Source organism: Gobio gobio, assembly GCF_949357685.1.
Source record: "Gobio gobio genome assembly, chromosome: 5".
Lineage (NCBI taxonomy): Eukaryota > Metazoa > Chordata > Actinopteri > Cypriniformes > Gobionidae > Gobio > Gobio gobio.
The window spans coordinates 17,931,341-17,956,182 of NC_137101.1; the positions used below are offsets into that span (position 1 = coordinate 17,931,341).

General features: G+C 38.6%; 1 protein-coding gene across 8 annotated transcripts in view; it reads right to left on the reverse strand.

Annotated features, from left to right (window-relative positions):
* Positions 1-24,842, reverse strand: part of dennd5b (DENN/MADD domain containing 5B) — a 51,800-nt gene that overhangs the window by 6,597 nt on the left and 20,361 nt on the right. For 2 of the 8 annotated variants that reach the window (XM_079816396.1, XM_079816394.1), the window contains 17 exons: positions 20,514-21,231; positions 19,142-19,329; positions 13,487-14,062; positions 13,088-13,319; positions 9,581-9,731; positions 9,339-9,429; positions 7,931-8,038; positions 7,407-7,538; positions 5,863-6,015; positions 5,692-5,770; positions 4,929-5,010; positions 4,567-4,695; positions 3,721-3,842; positions 3,232-3,377; positions 2,207-2,248; positions 1,043-1,161; positions 771-958 (listed from right to left, as the gene is read on the reverse strand). In XM_079816396.1, coding sequence (XP_079672522.1) covers positions 771-958; positions 1,043-1,161; positions 2,207-2,248; positions 3,232-3,377; positions 3,721-3,842; positions 4,567-4,695; positions 4,929-5,010; positions 5,692-5,770; positions 5,863-6,015; positions 7,407-7,538; positions 7,931-8,038; positions 9,339-9,429; positions 9,581-9,731; positions 13,088-13,319; positions 13,487-14,062; positions 19,142-19,329; positions 20,514-21,231 — 3,256 coding nt within the window. The remainder of the gene's footprint in view (positions 1-770; positions 959-1,042; positions 1,162-2,206; positions 2,249-3,231; positions 3,378-3,720; positions 3,843-4,566; positions 4,696-4,928; positions 5,011-5,691; positions 5,771-5,862; positions 6,016-7,406; positions 7,539-7,930; positions 8,039-9,338; positions 9,430-9,580; positions 9,732-13,087; positions 13,320-13,486; positions 14,063-19,141; positions 19,330-20,513; positions 21,232-24,842) is intronic. The other 6 variants (XM_079816400.1, XM_079816398.1, XM_079816397.1 and 3 more) reach the window with 3 other exon arrangements.

A 24,842-nucleotide genomic window follows, 5' to 3' on the forward strand; every position in this document is an offset into this window, starting at 1 on the left:
CACTCGGTGGCTATTTTTGGTATAGCACCTAAACAAAAATCTCATGAGAACTTACTTTTTTGTGATATCAACTTTGGAACTTTGGAAATTTGAAACACAACTTGGTTAGACATATGGCTTTGATTTTATAGTATTTTTAGATTAAAACATTTTTGTAAAATATATATTTTATATAAAATAAAAAAAATATTTAGTACAGCATTTTTTATTTACAGTAAATTTAAACTTCCATAACTTTTTCATACTTTTATATTTTGAATTGCTTTCACTTCAGCAATTATCGAGTATCTGCTTTAAAACAAGTCCAAACTTAGGTCTATATTCCGAACCATTCTTGAATTACAGCTCTAAGTTTGGATAGTGCATTTGCATGTGTATTCTCAAAAAAGGGGGTGACAGTTAAGGGGTTAACACCCCGGAGCCGTGTGGAGCACTTATTTGACTGGCAGATGCATTTTTTTATGGACTTCAAAAACAGAGCAACTATTACTGCTATTATAATGCTTGGATTAGCCAGAACATTTTTAATATAACTATATATAGAAGAATGTCATATACACCTCGGATGACTTGAGGGTGAGTAAATCATGGGCTAATTTTAATTTTCGGGTGAACTATCCCTTTAAGAGCATTTCTACAATGTCATTTGTCACTGAAGGCATTTTCATTTCGGTGATGCTACATTAAAACCACTAGATGTCAGTGCAAGTCCAAGACCATGACAAATCTAACATTACTGAGAGGACCTTTGAAATACAAGCTAAACTTACTGTTTCCACGGCCTGTAAGTGATGTGATGCTAATTCGTCGGATCTGGGAAGGTGATCGCTGCAAGGGCGGAGTTTTAGCCCCCCGGCCTCCTTCATCATCGTTGCACGGAACTACAAATTCCCCAATCAGAACTCGCTCAAGACTGCCATCATCCACACCCTTCCCCAGCCACCTGCCGCACGGGAACCTGGAAAGGATAACGAGTGGATATCAAGAAAGCCATAAAAGGAACCCGATGGAGGGAATGTGAAGAGAACAGAGTAGGCCGTACTTGTACGTGTGGCCAGTGATCTCATTGCGGACCATGACACAATCCACCAGCCACTTGGCAAGCAAGCCAGAATTATCATGACCCAGCTGCACTGTTGTCAACTTCCCGAGGTTCTGACGCTGTAAGACACGCATACAAAACAGACAAACGGAAAGATGTCAGAGGCATTAAGCAGCTATCTGAGAATAACTGAACAACCCGTGTGAGGGCGTGTGCTGCATTTTGAAAGTGAGCAGCGGAAGGACACCAAGATAGTGAAATTGTACAATGTCCTATCACTGCTGGTTTATACCATAGTAAATATTTACACAACCTATGGCTCTAAAAAATATTTAGGGAATTAACTAAGCAGGGTCCAAAATGAACACTCTGTAAACTCCAAATGAGAGAAGAAGAAAAAACTGGCTTTGGTGAGCAAATAAAAGTTACTTGCCTGAGCCATCAAAACAAAAATGATGATATATAGATATATATAGAGCTTAAGGTTATTATAGTTTTGTGGCTTGAGAACAATATGCATGACATTTTCTGAATCAACTCACCACGTGTGTTCATTTTGGATCCTGTGTAGTAATAAATAACTGTTTCTACAGGTGTTAAACTGTTAGTCTAATTTTCTAGTCTAGTCTAATTTTCATGTTAAAGGGATAGTTCACCCAAAAATGAAAATTCTGTCATAATTTGCTCACCCTCAAGCCAACCCAAACCTATGAATTTCTTTCTTCTGCTGAACACAAAAAGAAGATATTTTGAGGAATATGATTAATGGGTCCCTTCCATAGTATTTTTTTCCATGCTATGGAAGAACACTGTTTGGTTACCCATTATCTTCAAAATATCGTCTTTTGTGTTCAACAGAAGAAAGAAATTCATACAGGTTTGGAACAACTTGAGGGTGAGTAAATGATGACAGAATTGTAATTTTTGGGTGAACTATCCCCTTAATTATTATTATTTTTTTTTCAGGTTAAATCTAGAAGTTTTCCCCCCATATGTGCAATCCAATCGAAAACGGCTGTTGTACACATTTTGTGAAGATTTTAAGGTAGAGAGGAACCCAAAGGAGAAAAGAGGCAATCTCTCTAAGTGGAGAAGAAGAAAAATGGAGAGATGGATGAATGTAGAGAGAGAGGGAGGAATAAAAAGGAGGGATGTGCACCTAACCTTGAAGGCGATGGAGAAGTGCGTGTGAGGCCTAAAGGCAGACTGCGAGAGGACACAGAATGAGTTAGAACATGATGGATGATTGACAGCAAGACAAATGGCACTGATTGGTTCTATGAGGTGGGATGTAAGAATATATAATCATCCTTCCTCAAATTTATAGATTTTTCCATAGAGGGGGTTTGATCAGTAATATATGAATCACCATCTCAGTTGGGGGAAAAAAAGAAAATCTGGACATCAAGAAAATCTTTTTGTGAGGAAAATCTGCAAAACATCTCGAAAGGCCAAAGCAAAAGAACAAATTACACAACTAAAAGATAAGAAATTATACTTTGCTTATAGATATATCACTAGCAAAAATACATGTAATTAATTTTTGTAATAAATTATGAATATAAATGATATTTATGTTCTAAATTCTCATTATCGTAATGCAAATTACAAAAACTTATTTAAATATATAATATATATAAATATATAAATATATAAATATATATATATATACCTTATATATTATGGTAGTATTTGTTGTATTGCCTTTAATTTTTCCATTTTAATTTGTTAATTTAATTCATTTGTATTGCCAACTGCACTAAAAATCATTGTATTACATTGTATTTTTTTCCACTGAGAAGAACATGGAATAAAAAGAGTAAAAGGTTTGGATGAAGTATGGTAAGAGAAAAAAAAAAAACATTCCTAAAATTACAACAACAAAAAAGGCCTATATATAATTTCTCTTTTTAAGATGAAATGTGACATTGTTATCAAGAGATTCACCCTGTCATTTTTGTTCCTTAGATATTTTGTTCAGCTAAACTTTTGTTCTTAACTGTTGTTATTTCCATAAACAGTTTCAATTTAGCAGATGTTCGAAAGACCTGCAAGCACAGTCAATTCTGCGGATGGCAGGGTGGATGACTGTTTCAGTCCCACAGGAAAACAAACTGCACCACACTCGAAATAAACAGCTGTATCGGTTTCAGAGCAGAACAGCTGGAGCGCGACATCACGGCACTCACGTCAAACGTCATCTCCAGAACATTCTTCGTGATTTGCAGGATGCCGGAGTCGCCGAGCTCGCCGGACACACACAGCCAAGGGTTGGACGTCGTCATGGCGTTACTAAGCTTCTTGATGGGGATGATGACGGCCCGGTACGGAATCACTGAGGACACAAAAAGAACTTAAATCAGGTTGCAACTAAACACAGCATTATACAAAAAGTGTATTTGAAAATATATACCAAATTGCTATGCATCATCCTGTTGACAATGGCTAAACATAACTTTTTCATGATTGGTCCAGCAATTAAATCGTAATATAATGGATGCTGCTTTATATGAGCATATGCAACCAAATATTCAAGGTTTGGGAAGAACAAACATAACATTTTAATTCATATTGATTGACTATGGTAGTTACAGTCCTGATTTGCACATCTGTGTGTGTGTGTGTGTGTGTGTGTGTGTGTGTGTGTGTGTGTGTGTCTTTCTTTCTCTGGGACGTACTTATGGTGGTGAAGACGCTGGTGAAGCAGAAGTAGTCCACTGCATTCAGGCTCAGGAGATGAAAGAGAAACTGTTCTTTTTCTTCTTCGCAGCGCAAGAAGGCGTACCGTTTGTACAGTTTCCTGTGGGAACATTGCATGCTTAATAACAGGTGCCGCTACTTGAAACGGGCCAGCGTGCGTGTACTTGTTTGCGTCACTCCAGTTCTTGTGATGAGCATGTTTTTTGGTGTATATGTGGGAATCTCAAAGCCTGCAGGTGTGTGTGAGAGTGTGGTTTGTTTTTAACACCATTCCAGTTTCTGTGGCTTTTTTCATTGTGAGAAAAGTTTATGGTAAACTAAAAAAAAAGTTCTCTCACAGGGTTAAACCCAGCACAATCTAATAAAACATGCTAAAAGATTTTGACAAAAAGTAACAAAAACTGGTGGTAGATCTTCTCCTAAAAACTGATTGGCTTATTCAGCAACGGTTATAATAAACAATCCTGTCCCATCGATTTGAAAAATGATAAACATGTCTCCTGGTAAACCCTATTTTATAGGGACAAAATGTCCCCACAAAGATGGCAATATCCAAAATCCTTCGCCTTGTGGAGACATGTTTTGGTCCCCATGATGAAAACAGCTTCTAAATAATTCTAAGTGATGTTTTTTTAAAAATGTAAAAATGCTGTGATCGGTAGGTTTAGGGGTAGGGGATAGAATATCCAGTTTGTACAGTATAAAAATTCATTATGTCTATGGAAAGTCCCTATAAAACATGAAAACCAGGTGTGTGTGTGTGTGTGTGTGTGTGTGTGTGTGTGTAGATGCGAGTTTGGATGCGTGTTAAGCATCGCACGCACTTGGTTAAGGCCTGGTTAGACAGCAGCTGTTTGAGATGCTGGGAAAGTAGTTTTTTCTCCAGAGACAGACGGATCCAGGCACGTGCTCGACCTACATCAGTCTTAATCTCTCCCATGTTCTGGATGTGTCTGAGAAGTTGAAAGAGAAATTACAGAAAAAGAGAAAAACAAAAGCAATAGTGTGATTGATTGTATGTGGGTTGAAATGGCCACAAGCAATGGAACATTGTGGGTGTATATCAATATCTCGTTTAAAAAAAATACCACGTCATTTAAAAATAACCCAGCTAAATTATTAGCCAACCAAACCACTGTAATACGCACTACTGTATACGACAATTGTCCTCAGGTGATAAACACACCTCATATCCTGTATGACTGAGACACGTAATACAGGAAGACCAACACTGGACTCTGGCTTTCGTCTTTCCTGGCCATTAGACACTGTAGAGCAAGAAACACACACTTTTAGCACGCTTAAGCAAAGCAGATTTTAAAGTTGGAGTGAAATGGAAATGCACCTATTTTCTAAATGAATGTTATTGATTTTACTGTAAATGATTCGACCCATGCAGATTTTTTGACCTTGACCTTTTTAATCAAAAATGTTTTCGATTTTTTAGTAAAACGACTGACTTAGACGCCCAGTGACATACACTTCTCCAATCATTTCGTCTCTTTCTTACAGTCGACTGCAAAAAGGTCTGTCACTACTTCTGTTACATTGCGACCATAGCCTGTTAGCATACTTAGCATGTAGAAGTGTTAGGCCTGAAGACTTCTAGCTACACAAACTTAATGTCAAAAAGCAATATAAAAACCTAGCGCAAGTACGTTTAGAATGCACTAGCAGGTGTTAATGTCAAAAAATTGTGAGTATGTATGTCCCTTTCAGGTTTTCTAGGAGAATCACTGAGGAATATAAAGTTAGCAAAAGCTAATTAGCTTGTAAACATGTTTAGCTAAGTCTTGAACTTCTCTATGTCGTGCGAGATGAATCTAAATGCAGCCCTACAGAAATTGACACCCATGAAAGTCATTCTATAATTTGCAGAGTGACAAGAGTAGAGTTGATTCTGGTCTTGCAATCTCATATGCATTTATGAGGAAAGTTGTTTTTTTTACCTGGAGACTCTAAAAGCAGTTCGTTTTTCTCTTCTCTTCCCTGGTAGTGCAATAGATGAGACCACAGCGCAGACTTTCCCTATGAACCATGATGACACCACACAAATGATTCTGAGCATTAGGCTGCAAGTGTTATAAAGTGAAATTTATTTCCATTTCTTTGTGTCTCACCTGTTTGACCTGTAGGCCGTGGCTCCATATTCTCTCCAGCAGGTCACACAGACTGGCTATGAGCGTGTTCTCCTCCAGACCGGTGATGTTTACCTCTCCGTGTCCCAGTTCAACAGCCTCTCTGCCCATTTTCTCCACCAACATGCGCTTGGTCTGAACATCCATTGAAAAACACCATTACCAAAACATACCAGACATTTCAATCCTGATTCCGTCTAAAGACTTTAATGCCGCAGAAAAGTGGCTAGACTAAGTAATCATGTGTGTGTAATTCAGAGTTCCCACAATTCATGCTTTTCTATTACTTTTATAAGTCATCCAGTGGTTCATGATTACTGGATAAGGATATTAAAAATCAATACACAGAGATTGTTGGGGCAGATTTCCACTTGTATGTTAAGTATCAAGCATTTGAATGAATAAATATGAGCAATACTACTTAGGAGCTTTGCTGGAGACAGTTGTAAACCATTAACAGACAGACCAATGACTACAAAGTGTGTGTAGTACAAGGTACAAAGTACAATATCTAGCCAATCAAATAATATTTAAGAGCAGTGAAACGATTATTTTAACAATGCTATCATATTTATTTTGGTAACACTATTTTAGTGTCTTTGTCACATATGGTACATGTATGTACTGTAGTAATAACAGTAAATTATGCATAATTGCATGCAACTAATTCCTAAACAAACCCTTATCCTATAGTAAGTACATGTAGTTAATTATTACGCAGTACTTAAATATTATAATTACACTGTAACAATGACACCTTAAAATAAAGTATAACCATTTTTATTAATTATTAAGCATAATAGAATTATAATTTTAAAGTTCCCTGATAATTCCATTAGGAATGCACCAACATTAAAATTCTTGTTGATATGATAAGCTATATTAGATGCCTCATTTTGATATCATTGCCAGTGATCAACCAATGGCTAAAATTCAATATTTTTTTGTATAAATAAATAATACAATATAAATAAACCAACAAAAATCTGTCGTTTTAAATGCTACAACTAAATTCAGGAATCACTGCATTATAATGTAAAATAGGGAAAATGGATAATCATTGAGATTTAGTAAACATTACATTTAACAGTGTTTTAAATTATCACCGTTTTTAAAGTTTAACTTTAAGGGGCCATTTACACGACACAGTTTTCTAAAAACGGGAAACTTATGCGTTTTGACATTAATTTACACGACAACGCTGATACGATACCGTTATTGTCTCCACGTAAACTATACAAAAAGTGAATTTGTGAAAACACGTTCAGTCTATAGGCGCATAGTAACATCGCCAACACTGGCCTGGCATGAATACTACAGCGTTTTAGTTGTTTTGGTGGATCCGTGTGAACGGGGCATTTTGACAAGGAAATATGCATGCACAAATATATAATCAAAACAAACATCTTTAAAAAAAAAATTATGACAGACTGATTTATAAATTCCAAGTTTTTCATAACTGTGGGATCTCTAGTTAAAACGCACACAAATACCTCCATATATGCGCATATTAAACTCATCCTGACCTTCATCTTGCATTCTTTCAGTAAACCCTCCACAAACTTCCAGTTGGTCTGAGCGATGACTGCAGGGGAGAGGTCTGATAATTTGGGTTGTCTCAGGTTCTTCCCCAGGTTACGGGCCTCCTGCATGTACTTCTATAAATCAGGACACAGATATTGAAGAGGGTTCAAACACACTCACACAAGCAACTGTTGAAAAGTTTTTGCTTTTCATTAAAACAGTTTTTTTTTACAGGCAAACAAGAGAACTTGGGGAACAACAGGGGGTTGATTATAAAGCCGAGGATTTTATTCCTTGTTGTGAGGTCCTGTAGGGTTTGTGATTGTTGAGCGATTCACTAAGAACTCACTAGCAAACTCTGGTTTATAACAGCGTGTGGGAAAATCCAGGGGCAGATTTGAGTGCAGCGGAGTTCAAAGGTCACTGTGTGTCTGAGGGGAGGGGCTTCAAGGAATTTGTACGTCGGGGAGGAGTTTGTTAAAGGCATGTTAGGAATGTTTCGAGTCGGTCATATGCCTCCACATACCAGACAGCAGGCTGAGAAGGACTTTTTAGGTGGTTTAAAAGGCGGGGGTGGCGCCTTATCCCACTCCCAGAAAGCCATTGAGTTCTGCAGGAGCAAACACCCCTCCACCTGTTGTGAGGTGGTACGACCCACACCCCACAGCATCCAAACGACAAACGCACACAGAAACGATGAAGAAACAAAAAGAAAAGAAAAGAACAAAGCAGCATGCACATGAATGCGAGGTAGTCAGACAAGAAAAGACAGGTGAGAAAACACTAAGACACTTGAAAGAGAAAATGCAGCCTCAAAAGTAAAACACAAAAAAGGAGACAAATGAAGAAATGAGAACAGGCAGATTCACAAAAAACCCAAGAGGCCTTTGTACTAAGAATGATTCACCAAAAACCATTTACAATTCAAATGTTTATGTAAATCACTTCGAGCCGAAGACCATTTATGTGATTCAGACATTAGGAATCTGTGATTTATGGATAATTACTGTCATTATCATGTCTGTATTATAATACCCAGTAATAGCTCACTGTAAAGAAATGTAAAAATGTCTTACTGTTCTTTGGCGCGTTTATGAGATATGTAGCAAGGGCTAATTGCTGTACGAATCAGATCTTTTCAAATTATTCGATTGATCTGATTTACAAAACTGGACTAAATGTTCAGTGATTCAATTGTAGTAGCTTTCAGTTAATAGGGATGCAAAATTTCAGTACATTACTTAATTTTCATTATAATTTTAGTTAAATTATTTTGTGTTTTTGTCATTTTTATAATTTATATATAAATTTATATAATTTATAATTTAATATATTTAACTCGTATTTTAATTTAGTTTGCCAACATTTCTAGTTCTCATTTCAGTTTTTAAGTTAAAATGTTTGTATCTTATACTTATATTTTAGCTTTATTTCAATAACCAATTTTTTTTATTATTGTTTGAGGAACAGACTGATATCAATGTTATTATTGTCAACTAAAAGACCTCAAAATACAAAGACGTCACAAAATATGTCTTATGGATGCTTTTGCATCCTTTTCGAAGCTTAAAAGCTTAGGACCGTATTCATTGTAATTGCACCGAAAAGAGCAATAGTTACAGCCTTCAAAATGTCTTATTTTGTGTTCCACGGAAGTAAGGCAGCCTTAGGGGTTTGGAACAATATGATGGTGAGTAAATTATGCCAGAATGATCATTTCTGGATTAACTATCCATTATTTATCATCAACCTTCTGACAAATGAGTCCCTGTGAAAGTATCAGTCAAAAAGAGATGAAGTAAAAAGACTCAAGATGGGAAGAATTACATGAAAAAGTCTGGTAATCAAAGGCTGCACACAGAACAGGATGGAAAGAAAAAGAGAAAGGAGGAGAGAGGAGAGAGGCTGAATAGGAAGAAACGCTGCAGTCTGACCTCTTTGAGGTCATTGTCCAGCACAAGATGTTCGTTCTGCTGTCTGTGTCGGTCCGACCTGCGCTGAGTCGAGCATGTGCGATTGGACCACCTGATCACAGAGGATTTCGATTAGTCATCACACACACACTGATACAAGCTTTAAAGAGTTGCTCAGATAATATTGACGCTGAAGCGATACATGCCCCACACTGAATGGTCAATGTCTCATTATGGTGTCATGTGCCATAAAGAGGACTCACTTGTTGTTGGTGGGCCCTGTGGCAAGCACATCAGCCTGTAGTTTGGGAAAGAAGCCATGCTGGTATTTTCCTTGGCCAATCTTCATATCCAGCAGGTGAGGATGGATGGCTGTGTGGTCGATCTTTCTCAGCCGTTGCTCAATGGCCTGGGCTGGAGAGGAGAAACACGGCTCGAGTAAGAAGGGTTAGCTGTGTCGTGACAGCTGCATGTGACTTCAGAATGTTCACTAAAAACAAACCTATGAACTGTAAGCTCGAGGCTAGACTTCAACAACTGTAAAATAAAAGTAATTTATTCACAAATCTACTCCTAATAAGATGCACTTTGCATGGGTTATTTTGAAATGCAATTTTACACAAAGTGCTTAAAAAATAAAATATGAGCAAAGTGACTAACAAAATATAAATACTTATAAATAATAAACTAAGTATCATTATTATTAATTTTATTATTTTATTTAATACATTATTATTATAGCATTTGTTATTTTTTATAACTAATACAATTAATAACAATAATATAGATTAATTGTATTATTTATAAAACGATTATTATTATTATTGCAATGACTTAAGCACAGCAAAAAAATAACAACAATAATATATTCATCATCTTATTTATAAAATAATTGTATTAAATATAATTAATATAATAGTAATTTTACACATAAGGTGCTTCAAAAATGAAATATGGGCAGAATGACATGAATCAAAATATAAATAAAAAGAAACAATAATAAATAAAATAATATATTATAAATAATACATTATAAAATAATTATTCATTTTATTATTGCAATAAATAATAATAATATTATCATTTTTAAAACAATGCTATTATTGTTATTATTGGCCTGACTATAGTAGCTCTGATGCAGTGCATCAGAAAAAGAGCTCCATCGATTATTTTGCAGAAATTACAATAAATTAAAACCTTTTTTGACATAATTGTTTACTGCCTAGCTTTTTAAGAGTGCAACAAATAATACATAATGTGATCACTTTCAAAAAGCATTCTGTGATAGAACTGAAAATGTTGAGCGTTCATAGCGCATCTGTGGGCAGGATGCCAGTTCAGAAGCACATTTTTCAGGCCCGAACAGCAGCATCCATCTTCCACTAGTGACCTTTAGTGTGACGAGGTTATTGACCTAACAATGGTACTGAGGGCTTAGCGAGCAGATGCACACTCAACAATATTCAGCACACACACAGGCTTCCCAAGATGGCACAATACAGCGCCAGGCGCCCGCTCTTTTCTTTTCTCCATTTGGCAGTCTTTCAAAAGCGATCCATTCATATGACTCATTTGAGGACATGCTCTTCAGTTCTTTCATTCTGTGCCGCTCTCCTCATTTTTCAAGCACTTCTGATCTCTCTCTCTCTCTCTCTCTCTCTCTTTCTCCCTCCCGTCTTCTCGGCCCCTCAGCCGCCCTCTTGAACTGTCACTCTCTATAATCATCTGGGCACATAAGCAGCAGCAATTTTTTTTTCTACAGCTTCATTAAAATTGAAATGCCCAATTTGAAGTGACAGAGTAACGACTGGAGGAATAACTATTGTTGAGAAAAAGAATGATGAAAGGTGCTCTGCTGAGGACGTGATTGCACAAAACTCAGTGAGGCATAAAATAAGACAATTTTCAATGCAGTAGAATAAACTGCTTTCCGAATCTGTTTATAGATACAAAAAAACAGTACCAAACAACATAAAACGCCCAACAGTAAATAATTTAAAAGGGCATTTATACTCATTTTTTACTTCCATAATGTGACAGACTAAACAAAAAGTAAAAAAGAAAAAAAAGTTTAAATAATATAAATAAATAATAATTTAATTCAGCAAGAACGCATTAAATTAATTAAATGTGACAGTAAAGACATCATGTTACAAAAGATGTCTTATATGCTGTTTTTTTTTTAAAACTTTCTATTCATAAAAAATATATCATTATATGTAACGTTAAATCAGCAAATCAGCATATTACAGTGATTTCTGAAGGATCATGTGTTTTTACAGTATTTTTTTATTTAAAAAAGCAGCTATAGTGATCATAAGTGGCTTATCTTACCAATCTCAGACCTTCGAACAGTGGCGTAAATTAGGCTGCAGGCAAATCCGATTTTTCTCTCAAATTCTTTTCAGCCTGACTGTCTGCACTATTAAATGGCAAGTGTTCAAATAAGATTTATGTGTCCAGTCATAACCAACCTATCTGCATGGGTTGCTTTGGTTATGGCGTAGGCATAACTACGCATGTGACGAGGCTTTCAAAACGGATGCAGGAAAAATGGAGGTGCATTATCTCACTCTCCAAATAAGCACCATGCCTAGTCTGCCAACTCCTTGTGTGTGTGTATAGAGATAGAGAGATAGAGAGATAGAGAGATAGAGAGATAGAGAGATAGATAGATAGATAGATAGATAGATAGATAGATAGATAGATAGATAGATAGATAGATAGATAGATAGATAGATAGATAGATAGATAGATAGATAGATAGATAGATAGATAGATAGATAGATAGATAGTGATGTTCCATGCTGTATGAAGGACGGAAATCTTTAGACATACCGTTTAAATACTGAATACTTCTCAATCAACTTCCCTTAATAAATCTCAATCAACCTAAAAAATAAAACCTCGATAATCTCAATAAAATCTGGATATGATTTTTGCTGTCAGTCTGAATGGTGCCTAATATATTCAACAAGGAAAAAACTAAATACTTCTGGCATTTTCATCACCGGTTTTGACGTTATTATTGTGTCGCATTTAAAGTGATGCAAAAGGACAATGTGAAGTCTGATATGAGCAGCCAGAGCGTCCAGACTAAGACGCATCTGTAAAAATCAGATTGAGAGAAAAAAAAAAAAAAAAAAAAAAAAAAAAAAAAAAAATCGCATTCCAAAGCACCTGCAAATGTGGTTTGAATCAGATTGGGGGGAAAAAATCAGATTATGTATTTTTTTGCGGTACACACTTTCAAAAACCTTAATAAATCTCAATCAACCTAAAAAATAAAACCTCGATAATCTCAATAAAATCTGGATATGATTTTTGCTGTCAGTCTGAATGGTGCCATAAGAAACTAAATGAAACTTGATTTTACCCTAATGGAATTGATTAGATTGTGAAAAGTGGTCTAAATCTTAACAATCCATACCATACAAAACTTTTCTTTGGAATAACATACACACTGGAGGACAAGGATTGTGAAATCAGAAAGTAAACAGGGTTAATTTCAATGTCAATTTCAATGTTAATGTGAAAAAAGTGAGCTTTTCCATTTTTTCCTTATTGCTTTGCCCCATCTGATATTGTTAGGAAAAAAGAGTTTCTTGCCTCAAACTCACTTCAGTAGTTAAGACATTGACATGTTGAGCAATTTTTTGAAAGTAGCACAAAGAGGTAAAAATCAAAATTGACTCTGCATATTAAACTGAGATCTAACATCGAATTATAGTCAATATCATGTCAGACCACTAACCCTGCAAGTTTCTTACCCGATTCCTTCAGGAAAGTGCATTTCTGGTAAACAGATGAGCGCAAGCTGGGGGCGCGGACATTGTACAGGCGGGCCTTCTCAATGCGTCCGTCAAACACTCGTAGGAGGGGCTCTTTTTCCTCCCACTGAGACATGATCTTGTTGTCGATGAAGGTGGCAAACATTTGCGTTTCGATGAAATGAGACAGGAAGGGCAAATACGGTTCCGGCTGGTCTGAAAGGAATGAGGCCTGAGGAGAAATCAAATGAAAGAACTTAATAATGGATGTACCATCTGAAACTTCCGATAAAAACGTTGGTACAAAACCAATAAAAAGTGACAAACTAGACTGAAAAAAATAATAGAGAATGTGTTTGATACGTTTTGCGCATCTTTGAGTGGAAATATGCCATTTACCTTGTCAAAGTTATGCATTTGCTCTCTGTTTGTCAGCCAGGATTCCAAATCTGGCGAGTTTTGAATCACAAACGATTCGTAGTCCGCGAACATCGTCGCAAAGCGTGCGGCGAACACCTCCCTCAGCTGCACGTTCAGTTTAGCGTTCCTCAGCTCCTCTTCCTCGACAGGAGACTTTCCTCCAATGCCCTCATCCCCTACGGCCTTCTGTCCTGCTGCCAATGCCTCCAGGCGGGCCACTTTCACCCCAGTCCTTTTGGCCAGAGCCTGCAAACGCTCCAGGGTTGGGTTGCCTTGAAGAAGTTCCAGCATGTCCAGCGCCTCCCCACCGAGGTTTCCGTTCCTTTTGTCGTCCACTAACTCTCTCAAGGATGTGCTCTTAAGCTCCTTCTCCAGCGTGGAGGTCTGTGGGCTGACGGCAGGTTCAGGGGAGTTTTTGCCCCCCTCGGGAGACAGGCCAAAGCTTAGCAACACCTCGCTGAGTTCCTGGATGAACTCGGCCTTGTTGGGGAACTGAGGAAAGTCTTCAGGCAGTTCGATGCAGTGGTTGTCGACGTCAACGAAACACAGGTTCGCCTGAGGAGAGCAATGAGCCGTGCAAATTAACACATATGCTTCAAGCCTCACAGTCTCTGAAATTTTAGGTAGAGTTTTGCTGTACATATTTCTTATTAAATGCCAACAGGCTGGTTTTATAATGCAAAACCATTATGATAATGCCCTGACATAAAGGAAATTCATATTTGTGCATACGTGTTTATATGTGGGTCAATGTCAAATAAGAATGTTTATGACAGAGAAAGGAAAAAAAAACTGCAGCAGGAATTCCTTTGTTGCACACACAAAGATCTTCTGCACTGTTTTGAAGCCTGTACCAAAGTGTAATGGGCAACAGTGCAATGGCACCAGAGTCGAACCAAATCTGCCAAGTGTGAACACACTCATAATGTATGACCAAAAAAATGAGTGCCATTGTGCGTGTTTTGCTGAGAATTCGGATGTCTGTTTGAAAATTAAATTAAAAACAATGACCTTAAAGGTCCCGCATGATCCCATTGTTCAAACTTTAGTTAGTGTGTAATGTTGCTGTTAGAGCATAAATAATACCTGTAAAATTATAAAGCTCAAAGTTCAATGCCAAGCGAGATATTTTATTTAACAGAAGTTCCCTTTCAAAGCCTACAGCGAACGGCTGGCTTGGACTACATCCTGGTACTTCCTTCTTTAATTACGTCAGTAGAGCAGTAGAACAGACTAACCTCCGCCCACAAAGAAACGCGAAAAAGGGGGCGCGGTCTTGTTGCTGTCCCACGTGGAGAAGCGGACGTGTCGCGTGGAGAAAAGGAACTGTTGCGTTGAGTGTGTTTATCGCCATGTCGTCGAGACGCTGTTATTTTCATCCAGGAGTCAAATCACCTTTGTTTGGCTTTCCCAGGGACGCTGTAGAGATTATTGAACGCATACATCTCTCCGTTAAGAGGCGTGACCTTTCCAACATGCGCTAAGCTGCTGTCGAATCACAACACAGGAACTGCTGGCACCTGCGCTAAGCTGCGGTCGAATTACAACACGGTAAGCGCTTGCACAATCAGAACTCGTTACGTGTTTCTGAAGGAGGGACTTCATAGAAAGAGGAAATCACCAGCCGTTTTTAGGACAGTGAAAACAGCGGTACACAGATAAGTACATTGTATGAAAAATACTGTGTTTTTTTACACGCGAAACATGAACACATGTTATATTGCACACTGTAAACACAATCAAAGCTTCAAAAAAACACGAAGAACGGGACCTTTAACACTACATTAACACAAATTATTTTATAAGCCAACTTCATTTTGATGTGTCAAACAGAACACACATCTAACACAAGCACAAATGTCTGATGGCGAATTCAAAACAGTATTCAAACACACGCTGACCCAAAGATACAACAGCAAATCATCAGCTGTACTTGACCTAATAACCAAAGCCAATATCTGGAATTGGGTTAAATCAATCAGTGGATCATTGGAAATCTCACGGTGAGTGACACACTTCTGTTTAGTCACATGCAATGCAGCTCATGCAGTCAAAATGCCCTTAAGTCAGTGTGTGAGCATGACCTTGTTGCTGTAAAAATAAATCAGTCAAGCAGAACTGTCCGCTCTGTCAGAGAGCAGTATTTAGGCCAGTATGTGTACATTTAAACTAGCTAAATACTTTTTTTTGTTCCTATTAAAGTGTGTTTTAGATTAGGGTTACGATTGGAGTTCATCTTTAGGGCCACTGATTTGACCGTTTTCACTTCGTATGAGTATATATAATTTGAAATGTGTCAAATGTAGATTTGTTTGTGTTGTATAGGGTTCCTGATCAGAATATATTCCTGTTCTCTTATGGGCAAAGGCAATGGACATGAGCTGGAGCACGATAATTTAACTGCTATTACACAAGGACATATCGGCCTCAAGTGGTTTTGAAGCAAGGACAAGGAAAAGATTGTGAGAAAAGCAGCCATTTAGCAGAATCCAGCCTCAAGAGATGATTTTATGGAAACGGCAAGCCTAGGATGCACTGCAACAAGGTCAGGGGAAGATGGCGGACGAGGCAAAATGTAAATAATCATATTATTTTTTAATTGTATTTATCATTTAAATACAATTTTCTCGACCTAATATTTGCGTGCTGTTCATTTAAACATGCGTTTATTGGAGTATTGCACTGTTAGCATAGCAACATGCTAACAGCAAACACCATTTGAGAACAGGTTTTGAACGGTTTGTTGTCCCTCAGCTCTTAAGGGTCCTAGTTTGTGTCATGAACAGTTTCTAGAGTTTCTACAGTACCGTTTAAAAAGTTTAAGATTTTTTTTTTTTAAAGAAATTAATACTTAATTTCTCAGCAAGGATGCATTAAATTGATCAAAAGTGAGAGTAAATACATATATTAAAGACATTTCTATTTTCAGATAAATGAAATGTCTATTAATGAACTCTCTTAAAAAATTATATAATATATATATACTGTAAACAAAGCTGGCGAACAGCTGCCTTTTGAATCGGTTTTGGCCGCGACTCTGGAAGACTTGGAGTTAAGCTTTTCTTTGAGAAAAGAACAAAGAACGGCACTGAAGTCATTCTTAAGAAAAGAAGATATGTTCAAAGTTTTGCCTACCGGATACGGCGAAAGTCTATCAACTAACGTTAGCTCGGCTTCACCTTCTTCTTCGCTCTGGTTGGTTGTGACGCTCATGGCGCTATCCAATTGTGAGCAGAGGGAATTTGAAAGACAACCGTTTATCCCGCCCCTCGGATTGAGCCCTGCCAATGGTGAGTTTCCAGACCCAACATCTTGATGTGGGTCTGGCTTGTCAGGCTATAGAAATATGTTTTGATGCTCCGTTCCAAACTCTACACATTCCAAATAATACAACACAGCGAAAATGTGTAGATGCTGATCAGCTGGCCCCCATCTTTTCACAGATCTTCAATAGATCTCTGGAGTTGTGCGAGGTTCCCTCCTGCTTCAAACGCTCCACCATCATCCCGGTTCCAAAGAACTCCAAGACAACAGGACTTAATGACTACAGACCTGTGGCGCTAACGTCTGTCGTCATGAAGTCATTCGAAAAACTGGTTCTGGCTTATCTGAAGGACATCACCGGACCCTTACTGGACCCCCTGCAGTTTGCTTACAGAGCAAACAGGTCTGTGGATGATGCAGTAAACATGGGTCTGCACTTCATCCTGCAACATCTGGATAAACCAGGGACTTATGTAAGGATCCTGTTTGTGGACTTCAGCTCGGCTTTCAACACTATCATCCCAAACCTCCTCCTGCCCAAACTAACTCAGCTCTCCGTGCCCACCTCTGTCTGTCAGTGGATCACCAGCTTCCTGACAGACCGGCAGCAGCTTGTGAGGCTGGGTAAATTCTCATCCAGCACCCGCACCATCAGCACTGGAGCTCCTCAAGGCTGTGTTCTCTCCCCACTGCTCTTCTCCTTCTACACCAACGACTGCACCTCTAAAGACCCCTCTGTCAAGCTCCTGAAGTTTGCGGATGACACCACAGTCATCGGCCTCATCCGGGACGGTGACGAGTCTGCTTACAGACAGGAGGCTAAAGAGCTGGCTGTCTGGTGTAGTCAGAACAACTTGGAGCTTAACACGCTCAAAACAATGGAGATGATCGTGGACTTCAGGAGAAACCCCCCTGCTCTCCCCCCACTCACCATCATGGACAGTACTGTGAAAACAGTGGAGTCATTCAGGTTCCTGGGCACCACCATCTCTCAGGACCTGAAGTGGGACATTCACATTGCCTCCATTGGGAAAAAGGCCCAACAGAGGTTGTACTTCCTCCGCCAACTGAGGAAGTTCAATCTGCCACAGGAACTGCTGAAACGGTTTTATTCTGCCATCATTGAATCCATCCTATGCACTTCAATTACCGTCTGGTACAGCTCAGCTACCAGATCTGACCTCAGGAGACTACAGAGGGTAGTGCGGTCTGCTGAGCGAATCACTGGTACAACCCTCCCTACTCTCCAAGATCTGTACTTATCCAGAGTACGTAAAAGGGCTGGAAAAATCACTCTGGACCGCTCTCATCCAGCACACTCCCTCTTCGAACTGTTGCCATCCGGTCGACGCTACAGAGCACTGAGCACCAGAACGACCAGGCACAGGAACAGTTTCTACCCTCAGGCAATCCATCTCATGAACACTTCACAATAAACGAGAAACTCACACACGTACACACACACACACACACACACACACACAATTGTACATTCCTTTTATTCACTTATTTTTAACACACTTATTTACATTTCTAATTTAAACCTAAAATACGTGTACATAGTATGTTGCTTATTTAATTTCTTTTTAATTTTTATATTGGGTCTATGCTATTTTGTACATTGTCTGTATATTTGTATATTGTAATTTTTTTTATTTTTTTTTATTATCTGTGTCTTGTCACTGTCATTCTGTGCACTGTGGAGCTTCTGTCACTACAACAAATTCCTAGTTTGTGTAAACATACCTGGCAATAAAGCTCATTCTGATTCTGATTCTGATTCTGAAAAGAAACACGAAAGTCGTGCAGTAAAATGTAAACCCATGCAGTTGTTCCGAAATGAGCCATTTCCTGTCCCGTTTCCCTTTGGTCTCTCTCTTGTTCTCATCAGTCTTTTTTTCTGGGTCAGAGTGACTTCAAAGAGAATGCATAGCAGGGAATCTGGATGTGGAGGTTACGGAAAATGGGATTTAGGGATGAGGATGTGGGGAAGCCTCGCAGCACCCAGACAGACAAATCATGAATAATTAACCTCTGCTAAAAATTCTGATACGGTGCGACAAAGAAACGAAGGCTCCGAGGATAATGCCACACGTCAACATGAAAGCACTGCATTCCGGCATCCTTCTAATAAAGACTGTAAAAGAAGAGCTTCATACTCAAAGGCTATTTTCAGCAAAGGCCTCCGGTGCTTTTTAAAGGCACTGAGGGCGTTCTCATATGCAGCTCACCCATCGTCACAAGCCATTCCGGCTCCAAACTCAGCCACGTCCCAGGTCCCTAAGTGGCTGTGCCATGATAAGGAGTGTGAACGCATTTTAAAGTGTGAGGATGTGCAGGTTTGTGAACATGCAAGTGTGTGCGGGTTACCTCTTGAGGCAGCTCTAGTTTGGAGCGGTCCGTGCCCTCTTTGGACTGCAGGCCCATGAGATAGGGCACAGGGGCGTCCAGGAAGTGCAGCAGAGAAGCGGGCAGGATGGGCACATACACATGCTGCCATTGGAACGGGAACAGCAGCGTTGTGATTCCCTCCGCAACCACCATAAGCCTCTGGTAGTCTAGGTATACATGGACAAGTAAAAAAGTGGACAAGTTCAAATCACAAAAGAAAAGAAATCATAATTAAATATGAAAAAATAACAAAAAAGTAAATGTATAATAGATTGTAATTAATAAAATAAAGTTTGTTGAAAAGAGGGTCACTTGCCACTAGTGAGTGAATTGGAAAAAAATTATCAGCAATGAATCTGTATATTGCATTATGCAAATAAATAAATGAAACAAAGATATAAAACAATATAAATAACCAAAAAAAAAAAAAAAAAAAAGAGATAAATATCATTTGTTTTTGCCAGTATAAAAAGTTATCTAGTTGTTTTGCCTACTATATTTGTATCTTAAAAGGTCTCTCTATATGACATGCAACATATCAGTGAAGGTCCAACTATCGCGACCATAAAATTATGTACAAAATATTAAAACTGTCTTGTAAATCTTTTTTATTTACAGTAACCATCAGTGCTTTCTACTTGCATTTGGCACTTGGTCTGACTGAAATTTGATGAAAGGCACCTGGTATGGCAGACTTACTGAAACAGGGCAGTTTGATTATTAATAGACGTTTCTCATAAAACCTCATCATTTGTTTATATGGAGAACAGTCAGAGGAATTCATTAGCATGTGTATCAGCTTGTGTTTGCTGAAAAGCATATGTGCTGCAGCAGGGTAATGTAATATTCATTAGACTCCTCTACATTCACCCAGTCTCCACATCAAAGGCCCAGCAAAGATTCATTTGCCAGCATCAGAAATTAAATTTAAATGTTTAAATAAGAGATGACCTGATCTGCATGGCCAAAACTTAAGTCACAGTCTGTAAAATTGATGCAAAAAGTAGAACTGTCAACTGATTAATCATTTAATAACATTTATATTTAAATTGTTTAATTAAATCAAATTGCATATTAATATTTGCAGAGAAAATCCCCCGAATGAACAGAATTTATAACTATGCGGCAGATCAGTAAATCATTAGACATAAACTTTACAAGTATTAAAATCTTGTTTGAAAACGCTGCATCACTGAAATAAATAAATGTGTAGTATTGTATAAATTATGCATTTTATTTTTTATATTTAATTTTATATTTATTGGGATAAAATAAAGAAGATATATAAAAAAATAAAATAAAAAAATAAAAAAATAAATAAATTTGTAAGTTACAATCCTAGATGTCTTACCCTGTGAGTAGAGGAGGATCTGCATCTCCAACAGGACACAAGTGAAAAGCTGCACCAGATTCTCCACACCCAACAACCGGAAGGCTTCACCCAGTGGGAAATCAGCCAATGGCAGCTCCCCGACACCAGGCCTCTGGCACAGGATAGGTTCATACACTCCGTGGAACTTTAAAGAGCGTCCGGGCGGTGGCAAGGGTACTTCATAAAGGATGTTGTAGATGTAGCTTTCCAAAGTTAGTGGGGGTGGCTGATGGGAGGTGACGGCCCGATGGATCTGGGACAGGAAGCGTTTACAGGCGTGCATGAAGGGCATGGGCGTGATTAGACACATAGCTTTGGAGACGTACAGAGTGTCGCGAACGGAGTCGTAGCCTTCGCCAGAGCAGCCACAGCTCCTGCGGCCCCCTTGTGAGGAGGAAGTTGAGGAGGGAGACTCGACTTCATCCAGACTGCTGGCTAAAGAGTCCATACTAGAGGAGGATGAGGAGGAATTGGACGCCGAAGGGCAGTTATGCGCTGATGCATTATGCTCCGCTTGGTGCATCTGGTGTAGCGTCTGCATGGCGGAGCAAATCTGAGGGCTGGTCACCTCCTCGTAGAAGGTGTGAACGAAACCATAAGTGCGAGATCCGTCTTCTCTTGTGATGATGAAAGAGTGGAACTGTGGGGTCTGACTGTCACGCTGTGTTCGGAATGACAGACCTTTGGGCATGCAGAGCTGAAGAGAAAGAGAAAATATTGCTTCAGCAACTACATATTTTGTAAGGTTGCTTTTATTGTGCAATTTGATATACACAGGGATTCTATCGTTTACATTTCCAGCAACCAGCACGGTAAAAGCTGTACCTGAACACTCAGTTGAGGAAAAAAACAAAAACGCTAAATACAATGAAAGCCACAATATGTAATTTTTCGCCGCTAGAGGTCGCTTATTTAAAACAAAGGCGTAGCTTGATGACGCCTTGATTTCGAGGAGCTTTTATTATGCCGCAGATGAACACTTCAGCTTCTTCCAGTCATGCGTATGTGGGGTAACGCCAGCACCGTCGCAAGGGATGTGCCAAGTGTGCGACCGCGCAAAAGTAAAGTGACCGCTGACTTGATGATGTAAAGCCAATAGTTAAAGTTCATGTTTTTGTCCTTCAAAATAGTTCATAGTTAAAAAACATACACATTTTTAGCTATCGTGATGCTTTATTATTCTGCTTGTTAAAAATGTATTGTGCTGTAACTTGCAATATCCTATTTCTCTATGCGTGAGATTTCACTGTGCGTGTGACAGTGATTCATGCGCATACATGTCAGTCAGCGCGGCATCGCACGTCAAGTTCATAGAGCTTTATTCAGTCCATTAAAATTCTTATTTTGGCCGCCTCTGAAATGGGTCAAACCATTGATATTACCTAAGAAGTTCAAGTAAATACGCTAGAAATGCGCGCTAATTCAAGGATATGCATTTATTGCATGGACGGAGAAAGTACGGACGCCCTGCATTTTATCTGACGGTGCGCACAAAATGTTTTTTATTTAACACTATTAAAGTTAAATAACCATATAGCCTAACTATTACGCACCTTTCGGAGCATCAGTGCCGCAGAACGAGTAAAGCCTACTTTATCTCTAGACGTTTTCAATGTTTTTTAAATGCAAAAAGCACCTAAATTGTCAGACATCCATTTAGCGCATGTTCACAGAGGAAAACAACCGGAAAACAGCGCTGGTCCTCTCAATACTGTCTGTTAATTTTACCGAGAAATCGCTTCAGATGATTCAGTGAGAGAGCAGTCCAAACTCATTCAAGTGAGTTTGCAAATGTGTTTGCCTATTCATAATTTAGAAAATAATTTTAGTGTCAGAATGTGCGCACTGCCCAGTTCAGTTACACCGTTTAACTTCTTGAACCTAATGCTGTTAAACTGAATATACAATTTTTTTTTTCTTAAATATCCACATAAACAACAAATTGTTCATCACTATAGCAACAGTAGATCCCCATTAATAGGCTATACCCCCGGGCCTCGCACATCACGTTCGCACAGGGCCTCACACCCCCCTTCCGACGGGCCTGGGTAACGCAATGCTGTTTTATCATATTAGATACATTTGAGTGTGTTGAAAGTTATGTTATAATGCTTCTCTGTGCGTTCACTCAGCGCCAACTATGAGACACTTGTTGTACACTGCAGTGTGCTAGATCAACATTAGGCATGGTAAAGCATGGCCCTCGTGGTAAATCAAGAAAACGAGATTTAAACAATAAGACTAACTGTGTTGAGCTATATAACAATGATTCGTTTTCTGTTGATGAATGTATCCAAACAGTTGCTCACCTGTCTAATAAAACACATAATATATTAAAGTGTCTTTGGTGTTTCCATGGTTTCTACAAAATAAAACTGGAAACCGAGGGTAACGCGGGTATGATGTCATTGATAGGCAACACGGTTCGTGTCCTGGTTAAAATTGCTTATTTCTAAGGATTTAAACATTATTGGAAACAATTGGGATAATGCAAGTACACAAGTTAACAAAATATATAATATAGTTCTAGTGGTTTGTGGATATTTTAAATAAAAAAAATCGTACATAGTGTGCCTTTAAAAGTACCGTGTTTGTTTGTTCATTTGTTTATTTAAGAGCTGGGTATTAATATTTAGGCAATAAAATATGAATATTTATTACTACTGTTACTTCATTAAATTAAAACATTTTATATACATATAAATATTAATATAAATCATTTATTTATGAGTTTATGAGCTAGAGCAGATGATGGTGATTATGATGAACAACAAGAGTAGTAGTGGGTAAACTTTTGACTGATTGAAAACATTAATGTACCATGGTACCACTACAGTGTTTTTTTTGCAAGGGTTGCACATACTATGAATTATCAGTGAAGGGGCTGTTGGCGCCAGAAGACAGACAGCTTAGCACATCATATGCTCTGGTAGACGGCTTTTCCTTTCACTCTGCACCACTTTAACATATTGACCAGTCAACTTAGCTTTATAAAATGTACTGTCTCCCACTGGCTGACTATTTAGTTTAACATCACCATTTTGAATAGAAAACAATGTTTGCATGTGCTGTACATCAAAGACATGCAGTTAGTTCCCAATTTTTTCAAAATATAGGTGAGCAATTTATTTTTTGTTACTGCATAAAAGCTTGTAATTGTGTTTTCTGCACTACACAGGGCAAAAATAGGACGCTCCTGCACCCAAGCTTCAGCTTCGCTGCTGTTGTGCTGCTCGCACATGCAGTGTGAATACTGTAACCTGTTAATATGAGCACCGAAATATACAGTGTCATTCGAGTGCCGTCTGAAACGGGCAAGAACTTAAAAGATTGGGAAAAGGAAGGAGAGAGTGAGAGGACAGCAAGAGAACAAAAGAATGTGGGAGTGAAAGGAAGATTAGCCAAGAGTGGAATTGAAAAATGAAAGGAATCACTGGGGGGAATTTTATCCAGGCCTTGAAGGATTGAGAACCGAAAATGGACTTCTGTGATTGCAAGCTGTCTTTCAAAGCACTTTCAATGTGTGTGTGGATTTTTTTTTAATGTGCAAACCTCTGCAAGAGAAGAGACTGGCCTTGAAAAATGACTCAACAGGAACGTCATTACATTTTTTGCTCAAATGATGTGATGGCATCACGACTGGCAGTGCTGTACAATTCAGGTGTTTCTTTACAGAGCGGGAACACGCACAATGAGCCGTTTCCATGCCGACGTAAGCAGAGAGCCTGGGTTGAATAATTGATGCTGGTGTCTCTGCTGCCAAGCTTCCGCTTACGTTTGCTGATGGAAAAAATGACCTTGCAGTAAGGTGCGGGAACGATAGGTCAGAGGTTTTCGTTACCTCTGCATGCTCTGGGACAGTAACACAAACCTCGGCTGATCACTGCATGCAACCACAGAATAAGCGAGAGTCTGTGTGTACACGTTATGACACTTCAAATCAATGCAGATACAGATCTCTCCCGTGACTAATGTGAGAAATAGTGAGACTGTGTGTGGGAATCTTTATTTGAAAGGGAAACAAAACAAGTTTAGATGTGTCGGATGTGATAGATTTCTCGTAAAAGTTCACCCTGGTTGACAAGCCTCACCGTGCTCTGAAAGGCATGTGTGCCCTAAACACACTTAGTTCACCCAAAAATCATCATTTACTCTCCCTCATGTTGTTCCAAACTTGTAAGACTTTCATTCGTCTTCGGAACACAAATGAAGATATTTTTAATTAAATCGGAGCGATAGCTGTCCCTACATTGACAGCTACGGAACTACCACTTTGATAAAAAGGTCATAAAGAGATTGTAAAAACGA